The sequence below is a fragment of the Haliotis rubra genome, unplaced genomic scaffold (assembly GCF_003918875.1).
Source record: "Haliotis rubra isolate DU_JTF1 unplaced genomic scaffold, ASM391887v1 Scf502, whole genome shotgun sequence".
NCBI lineage: Eukaryota > Metazoa > Mollusca > Gastropoda > Lepetellida > Haliotidae > Haliotis > Haliotis rubra.
In genome coordinates this window covers 747,914-758,016 of record NW_025767194.1, presented here as the reverse complement: position 1 = coordinate 758,016, position 10,103 = coordinate 747,914, and the positions used below count along the sequence as shown (strand labels likewise).

Sequence of the window (10,103 nt, the reverse complement as noted above, 5' to 3'; positions counted from 1 at the left end):
GACTTTTCAACACTGTTTAATGCTGTCATATGCAACTCATGGTTTTACTGAATGATGATCTTGCACAACATGATTAAATGACACAGCTGAAAAACATAACAAATATCATATTGTACAATATCACTTTTAGTTATTTACAAAAAACACATATCCAGCAGGAATTTCTTTATGAAAAGAAGAGGACAAACCCAAAAGAAAACTGACTGGAACTTAACAAAGTAATGCAGTAATTCTGCACAATATAAAGGTATCCTATCAAAGACATGCCACCATACATCCTCATGTTTATCCGTAGTGATGGACAGAAATAAAATGAGCTTGTAAACTTCATATAAAAGTACACAACAATATATAAGTTATTACAAAAAAACATTTCTAAATCATGGAGATCAAAATGATTATATATAAAAGTGTCACAAAACTAGTTCTCAGTTTATATGGAAAGACATACGGTAACCTATGTCACTTTGTAGTTAACAAACATTATCCAATTCTGACACTAAACACACATTCTTGGGCCGAAAACAAAATGCCTAAGAACTTAAACTTGTTTGTTCATGCAGTGTTGAAATAGAAAACATAACTACAAGAAATGGGAGTAACAAAACATTCAAAACCTGATAGAATTTCAAGTTATATATCACAACCATTAATACTGACTTCCATGAGAAAACAAAACAATCAAACAGACTAATGTTCCACTTGCTGTATGGTCTCGAAATTTTGGTTTTGCATTTTATAAAAACTTAAAGAAAGTAGTGTCCAATAGGAAATATGTAGATAACAACATTGTGTGGAAGCTACAGTTAGCGACTCTCGAAGTACACATCCCTCATCTCCCTGTCTCGCTGGGAAGAGTTGAGGGCGACGCGACGGATGAGGGGCCCCCGTCGTGCTACATGCTCTATGTGAGGTAAACTGATTTGATCCGAGTGACCAGTGGACAGAAGCATGCTGAAACAACAAAGACACAGTTTTTATATACAGGTGTATAACATACACACATATATACAGACAAATCCCTTATAAGATACAACAATTCACCAATGAATCAGTTCACTGAAGTTTAACCAGTAAAAATCACAATCTTTATATTCTGTATCAGTACATGATTTCTCAATGTGTTTTTTCCATATACACAGCAGTGGGTCTACAAACTTATTCTGTTTCACATTTTGTGTTATCATATGAAGAGTTCAAATAAATTTCATGGAACATCGTGCTGTGCTTCGAAGTCCCGAATAGATAAAATAATGCATTTGTTTCCACAAATGGAGCTTTTCTTTTAATTTGTTCTAATTTAAACCAAACGGTTTTTTTAAACAAAAGAATGTGATCCATGCTTATAAAACAAATCTCATAATGTTTATTATCCCACAATCCCAGGTGTTCTTTCATCCAACATAAAGGTTCAGGTTATTTCTTATAAAAGTGGGCTTGAAGTTTCTTCAGAATATTTGAGTGTACATGAGACCAGTGAATTCCATTGTCACATATTCTAGGGGAGATGTGGCATCCAACAGATGCATCAACTATCATGAACAACTGACAGATGCATCAACTATCATGAACAACTGACAGATGCATACACTCAGATTGAGTGAGTGTTTTGTTTTTACTCCGCTTTGAGCAACATTCCAGCAATATCACAGCGGGGTACACCAGGACACTATCATGAGTGAGTGAGAGAGTATGGCTCTCACCGCTTTTAGCAATATTCCAGCAAATATCACGGTGGGGACACCAGAAATGGGCTTCACACATTGTGCCCATGTGGGGATTCAAACCCGGTCTTCGGCATGACGATGGCAGACGCTTTAACCACTAGGCTACCCACTCAATCCCCTACACTATCATGAACAACTGACTAGAGTTACCAAAGATGCAGACTTGACACTTTAATTCATCTTCTCCATCGCCTGTACATGCTGAAAGAAAATGTGTTCCCACATTTGGTCCTGAGCTAGGTTTGTTTTACTATGTACTAACTTGTATTTCAACATAATGTACCTTATTAAACCAAACCCACGAACCTTTTGCTTGACATCCATCTGGGAGACACTGCACTGAATACAGGTTGTTATGACAGAGATACAGGGCATGTCATTCATGCATGGAAGGGGACTTACAATCGGTAGATAAACTGTCTTGTACAATATCGAGAGGACCCCCTGACATTTTCAACAAATCTCATCAACATTTAGTTCTGCACATGAATGGTGCCACAATTTACAGTGCAGAGTTGCATGCCTTTGAGGTGCCAGAATCCTATAATCACTCAATACTTTGCCATCAGAGAGTCTCACTAGTGGCAGAGTTGTCTGAGGTGCTGCAATTTCACAGGGATGAATACCAAGGGCGAGGCAGAATCGGAGATTTGCCCCATTTATAATCCTTGGTTTGTGAGAATCCTAACCTGCTTGTGGTTTCACTAAAATATCTCAGTCCTGTACTCTACTGTATGGTCCAAAAGGAACATGTACCCTTTCCTCTGTGAGAGGCAATCATCCAAACAATGGTTAGGTGTAGCATTTTTCTGTTTTTGTTCACAAAATTGATATTGATAATTAATTATAAACCTTACAAATATATAAGAGAAAAATGTAGATAAATAAGTAGAATATTAAAGCATAATTTATATACATTGTGGAATCTTCAAAACCTATAGATTGGGATTTTTTATTCTACAGAACCAGGATTAATGAAGAGGAGAAACATAGGTTTGATGTTTATTCTATGACACTGATGCATGAAGTTTCAAATGTATAAATAAGTTGTATCTAATCTACAGTAATTAGACTACCTCAAATCACAGAAGTTTAAATCCTAAATGGCAGTAAGACCAACCCTTCAAACAAACAAAGACCAATAACTTAACATCCTCATGTATTTTAAAATATTTTCTTGCATCCACATTTGAACCTGACAAACATTCAATATAAATTCAGACTTGGATACATCACTAGTTTGAGGATTTGTGTACAAGGCCAAGAATGATGACACTGAGCAAACGAGTCAGTTGTTACTCCTGTGCAACACATTGAGCAAACTGAATGCACTTGACAAGAGCCAGGAAATACAAAAAGACTCTTAGAACATTACCATGTCAATTTGCCAAGAAATTCTACATTAATCTGGCTGCAAATCAACAATGTTAAAGAAAATAATTCTTGAATTTATTCATTCACAGAATTTCTGCAATGAATCCTTAATAATTCTTATATAGATATCCTGAACACGTGAATACAAGACATTGGGATTTTAGATTAAAATTTAATATAAGGAGGGAATATGAGAGCATCCTCATCACTGTTACTAGTGTTAGCTTAATCTTCAGACCTTTAAGTGAAACATATGACATTTATCAGCCATAGTGGTATGAAAACCACTGCAGTCAATCATTTTCAGTAATTCACAATCTTCTTCATGCTGCTAGTAACTGCCATTGTTTAATTGTTGCCAGTATCTTGTGTGATGCTGTCAACAGTAACTTGTCAGAGTAATGTATTGTCACAAGTAACTGGAGATGACACTGCCCATTGTTGCCAGTATTTGTGTGATGCTGTCAATAGTAACTTGTCATAGTAATGTATTGTCACAAGTAACTGGAGATGACATTGTTTATGTCACGAATGATTCTATGACACTATTCCCCACTTCAGCATGACCTGATCCAGGAAAGCATAATTGTTTCACATGTTCACAGAGAACATAATGAACAGCCTCAAGCAACAAGGAATTATGGATCATATCCCCTTATGATCTATGATAATTAATGCTAAACTGTCCTTAATAAAACAGAGGTGGGTAGTGGTTAGAAGCGTTAAGCCGGGGAGTGGAATGTCGAGTGGGTTTGATCCCGATCCAGGTCATACCAAAAGACATTAAAAATATGGTACTTGTTAGTCCCTGCCTGGCGCTCGGCGTTAATGGGTACAACAAGGACTGGTCGGATCAGAGTCAGTATGATGTGTCTGAGTGGGGTATTTAAGCTTAACTGCGGCATGGTATCTCAGTGAGCTAGCACTATAAAACCAGCATAAATCTGGGCTTGTACAAGCAGCCACACATACACACGCATGCATGTTGTCATATGAGCGAAATAATCTTAAGTACAATGTTAAACCCCATTTTACCTCACCTTAATATACATGGAACAAAAATAATTAAATCTTGAAGGTTATTCTCTAAATCGTCCACATGGCCATGATAGGATGGTGGAATGCCTGACACAATGGTAAGGCAATGGATAACAAATCATCAATAGAATGTAACCTTACCTGAAGTGCTCTCAAGATGTTCCATTAGCGAGAAGCAGTCAGCATGGCAGTGCACACTGGGAACTTATCACCACACACACAAACTGATGACATCACCATATCGTGAACACTGCAAGTCACTCAAGTGCCAACAAATGCTTTATATGGTTAGTATCAAATTAGCTGTAATTGATATTTAGATAACTTTATTGTCTGTTCTTTTAGATAAAGATTTTCATTTAAGAAACTGGATTTGTATTCACAAGATTATTATTTTGCTGATTACATATTGTATGGGTGTACATACAGATTCAAATTTCTAGAAGACATGCACTATTTGAGACTCTACAAGGGAGAATACACCCAGCTTCATCAGAGCACCAGGACTACAGCAAAGGATGTTACAGTACTTGGTCCATTTCTTCATACTAATACTAGTTTTGCTCTGTGATATCTTTGTGGGAAAACTGACAAATGTCTCTAAATCCATTTTGAGATGACTGAATTAATACAAGATGACAAAGAAATGAACCATTGTAATGAAAAAAACCTAAGAGTATAATTAGCAAAGAAAAAAGTGAGAACATTTTTTCTATCGAGACATAAAATTATAGGAAAATATAGTACAAAAGTTGATGTGTACATATCTAAGAACGTCTAAATTCCTTCAGTTCTGAACAGAATAGTCGTAACTAAATGAATAAGAAGATTTATCTAAAAAGCCAGATTAGTATCAGGTGCTCATCACAAAGCTTATAAAGTCTCTGCCAGATATTTCAGACATGCAAGTTAAAGATGGCATTTCTTAAACTGAAGTTCAAAGTAATCCTTACGAAACAGGCTTGAATGAAACATCTGGCAAATACCAACAACTGAACTCTGCGAACATGTCATCAAGCACAGTGAAAACCACTACCAAGACAATCAGAGGATGTATAGCAGCAGGTTTGTGGGAATGGCATGCAAGAATATAGCACTAAAAAGACACATAACTGATTCTAGAATCAATGAAAGATGCAAGCACAACAACCTGTCCTACTGTTGATTTGCAGCACACATGCGTACATCAATATTGCAAGTGATGTTGATTTTGTACAGTTTTGTCCCCATGTACAGTGATCCATAATTTGAATAATTTTAGTTCTACAGCACTGTTATATCAGCAAACACTCTTCACATGACAGTAATATATTCATGTTTGAAAGACAGAAGTAAAAAATTCAGCATAATGATATGTTACATTAAAAAATCTGCAACAATTTGTGTCACAGAGAACGTATTTAAAACAAGTTTTAGCATGATTATATTTGAATCGAAACATTTGTATGATTACAATTCTAATTTACATAAATTTTGATAAAACGTTATTTTCTGGACTCAAACTACATAATGTTCAAAATCCTGGTGCTTTTTTATTTCATAAATAGATCAAATCATCATGTCTTTTTCAAATGATTAGTACACAGAAGGAATGGAGGAGTACATGAAGGTAAGCGACAAGCACATGACAGGTGACAGCTATAGATGACAAGCAGCGACTACAATGTACACCCATACTTACAACATTGCATTTTTCTTAAACTGGTCCTCAGCACTGACAGGCAGCTTGAAGTAGTCCACACTCTTCCTGGTCCCGGACTTGTCTGTGTAGTGTTCACGGTGAGACTGAGCCAGCTGCAGGCAGAATTTGTGAAACAATAACAAATACCAATAATATCATCAGTAAAATTAACAACAATAAAAAATAAACATCATATCATGGTCATAAATTCTGTAAAATAATGCATATTGATAGCACAGTTATTTATGTTTTCAGGTTTACTTTTCAGGTATATACAAAATAAGATGCTATTATATTTGCATGTTTTATTTGCACAGGTGAGAGTGAGATTTGGGTTTTCTGCCACTTTAGGTGTTATTCCACCAGTAATTGTCTTCACATGTTGCAGGTGATGGGGATTAAACATGGATCCTCAGTATCAGGAGTTACTGCTTTAACAACCACACAAATCCATTGTCCTACATGGGTTTCAGCTATGGTGAGATGATAAAGAGTTTGACGCTGAACTGTCCTAGTTTATTGCTTTTTATAGTGACATGCATGCATACTTGGCTACTTGTACTAGTCTGGCCTAGTCCTGGTTCCATAGTGCTAGCTCAGTGAAACACCATGCCGAGGTTCAACATGGTAACCTGACTTGGACACTTTACACCGACTTTGAGTTGAACCGACTTTGTGTTGAGCACCAGGCAAATCAACAACATATGTACCATCTTTTAAGGCCATTTTGTGTTACGCAGCTGGGAATCAAACCCGTGACCGACCTTCCTCTATAAAAGGACCTGGTCTATCCATATTATCATAAATCTATGCTATCATTAAAGTGACATAGGTTTTTTCATAGTTGGCAAGTCTGTGATAGATTTTATGTTATCCATACTAATTGGTCATTCTCCATACCTGGTCAAACTTGTACAGCTCTTCACGCCTGTCATGGTCAATGTTTGACAGCTGATATTTGGGTGCTGTAAGCCATCTGTCTTGGTTGCGACTGCGGTTCCCAATCACTAGGTCAGGGTTGTGTGTGTAGTACGTGGGGAACTGCCCTCCTCTGCAGTAGGGGTCAGCTGAGCTCCTTAACACCTCAGACCTACAAGTACAACATGGTTGCATTAAACAAATAAGCTAAATAAACCAGTTATTGTGACACAAAGTTGCAAGTTGCGTAATATATAATTGTTTATATATTGTTAATATGATCTGCCTTCAAATTAAGACACAATGCAGACCCCTATCCAAATCACTACAACATATAAACCTGTCAGAATTTTCCAGATGTTTTACTTTCATGATGTTATGAAGAATCTTTTAGAGACTAAATAGATGAGGTATGGATCGAACAGTTAATTATGAGAGTGTTTAGTATTGTTTGTCTACAGTGAAACAGTAAGACATGTGACACTCGTACCTGTAGTCCTGGAAGTATTTAGCTGTTGCATTGCCATAGGTCTCACCATAGTCAAACTTGGTGGTGGGGCAGTGACCTCGATACCTGCAACAACATTAAATGGTTAATCGAATATGTTATTCACTAAACCAAATCTAACTTCTAGTATTCGTCACTTCTTTCCACCCACAAAATACACTTAATCAGGAAAATACATCCATCTAAGTTGTTTTACTAAAATTTAACAAAATCTGTTAATGACAAACACACCTGGGGTACTACCCCAATACAATATTGTTCAACGAAGAATGACAGTGACCACAAATCATATATCGGTGTTTCAAAGGAAACTTTAATTCTTGTATAATGCTAAACTGATGAAGTAATTACTGACTCTTACATATTTCATGTGTGTAAAAAAAAATTCTCATCATGACAAAGTTAACTACTGCAACATACGTTTTATTTGGAATTACGCTTTCTTAGTAAAGTACAAATTCTAGTACTTTTGGGGTTGAGTCCCATCCGGGATTCGAACCCACATCCTCAGAGTCAAGCACCAAATCTCCAGCACACAAAGTCAGCCACCTAACCCGCTCAGCCACCGCAAAAATGGAAGATGGACAACTGGTAGTCTAGACTGCGGACTTTGTGTACCACTCTGATAAGTGTAAATTGGCACGGCTCCCACGGCCGAAAGCTATGATTACACAATGCCATTTAGAAAGTGGTCAAATGCAACATATGTTATATTTGGGATTACACTTTCTTAGTAATGTACAAATTCTAGTACTTTTTTGAGTTGAGTCCCATCCAAGATTCCGAACCCACACCCTCAGATTCAGGCACCACATCGCCATGTTTGTGGAAATTGCGGTGGCTGAGCGGGTTAGGCGGCTGACTTTGTGTGCTGCCGATTTGGTGCCTGACTATGAGGGTGTGGGTTCGAATCCCTGCTGGATGGACTCAACCCAAACAAGTACTAGAATTTGTACTTTACTGAGAAAGTGTAATCCCAAATATAGCATATGTTGCATTCGACCACTTTCTAAATGGCATTGTGTAATCAATTCCCATAGTGTGGCAATAGAAACACTGTCATGTTAAATCTGAGATGTCTAATGTACAAAAGGGGAGGTAATCTATGCATCTGAAGTTCATCTAAAATCACGGGATATGAACGGTGACTATACCCATTACCGAATCGTCACATCTCACAGAAAAAACAAAAACACTAATTCTCAGGTTAGACAATACCTACATATAAAATTTAAATGAATTAGATCTAGTCTTTGAAGGAATACATTCTTGACCAGTGCCATGGGCATGATGCCAAAACGTCACTGGTAGGCTGGTAGCAATGTGAACTAATTTAACACAGCAATTTCACACACACGATCTATAGTAAACATTACCCGGGCATAAATCTGGGAGATATGTAGTTGGCATTGTGGGTGGTGATAAGCGTCCCTGCTGGTCTAGACATTTTGCTGGTTTAGTTTTCCGTCGACTTCTGACAGTGCTCCCGTGACCATGTATAGTTGTTTACATGCGCTGCTACGGACTACGAACAATCCGCGGTAAGAAATAGTGCAAACAAAACCCGGAGCTATGATTGGCGTAGTTTGAAACATCATGCAAGCAAGTTAATACTATGCATGTCGTCCTCCCTAAACATATGTATACAGTATATTTTACATTTTTCATGAACACAAGGCATAGTTTGAATGTTTTAGTGAATCACGACGCGGTACCCATAGCAACAAGTAGTTCCACCAATATTAAATGTCGCCTAAAATACTTACGCTTTTAAGCTTCACGTTTGAAACGCGCAATTTATGATCATGAATTTAGCATAAAAGAATAAATTACTCACAAGACATATCTGTTAAATTGAAACTTTAGAAAAGATGACAATTTAAAATGTAAATAAAGAAGTTGATCATCCATAAAGTCATCTCTAAAATGAAAATTTGTTGATTTTCATGTCATTGGAAGCAGAAACTATAAAATGTTAAAAAAACAGAGCTAATACCCAGAAATAAAAAATAAACAAATCTAAACAAAACTACTTTTGATGACAAAAATTACAGTTGTACATTTTTGTACTAGCACAACTACTGCAACCTTTTATTGTTCTTTATTTAGAAAAAAACAACTCAGCAGCGAAGTTTGCACGATATTAATTTACAAATTAAATTATGTGATGAATATTTCTATGATTATGATTGTTTCCAGGATATTCACAGGGGTGTGAGCATAAGAAGTCAAAATTATTGTTATTACCACAACATTATTCATATTTGTCATATGATCTAATTATAATTATTTCAAAATAACTTCCGATAGAGATTACACTTAAAGTTAGTTGATACCTATAAGGTTCAGATTCTCATTGAAAGGTTTGTTGTGTGTATTAATTAATGTGCCATGTAATCAAACGCCGCAGGAATTAGGCGGGATATGAAGTTCGGTTCCCTAGGGCTCCCGCCCTACGTTCTACATGCCGAAACTTCCACATACCTAAGTGCTACAGAAAGTTCTGGGCGGAATACCTATTCTGATAATGAAGCAGCCAATACGGGGCTTAGGTGCTGAGAAGAAATTACATTACTAGGCAACAGTAAAGCTTCATCGATTTCTTTTTGCAGTAAAACACAACTGTGTGTTTATAAGTAAACTAATGCTTAGTCTCTGAATATTTATAATTTTGATAGTAACAAACCAGCCCCTTTAAATTGAAAAGGAGCCTCAGGGAGACCAGAACCTGAGGAAATCTAGACTTGCTCTTTTAGGGCTTTAACACTGCAGAGAGGGCTTGGGTAGGGAAAATAATGTGGTTCAGGGACTGTGAGACAGACTATGTTTATAAGTAACAGTTTGTTGTTTTATAAAG

At 36.7% G+C, this 10,103-nt stretch overlaps 1 protein-coding gene across 1 annotated transcript; it reads right to left on the bottom strand.

Moving 5' to 3' along the window:
• Positions 1–8,761, bottom strand: LOC124291947 (protein FAM166C A-like). The gene is made up of 5 exons (XM_046729030.1): positions 8,623–8,761; positions 7,229–7,312; positions 6,721–6,910; positions 5,821–5,933; positions 1–954 (listed from the first exon to the last, which is right to left on the bottom strand). The coding sequence occupies exons 1-5, from the start codon at positions 8,691–8,693 to the stop codon at positions 807–809; spliced, it is 606 nt and encodes a 201-aa protein (XP_046584986.1). The 5' UTR covers positions 8,694–8,761; the 3' UTR covers positions 1–806.
• Between the last annotated feature and the right edge of the window lie 1,342 nt (positions 8,762–10,103).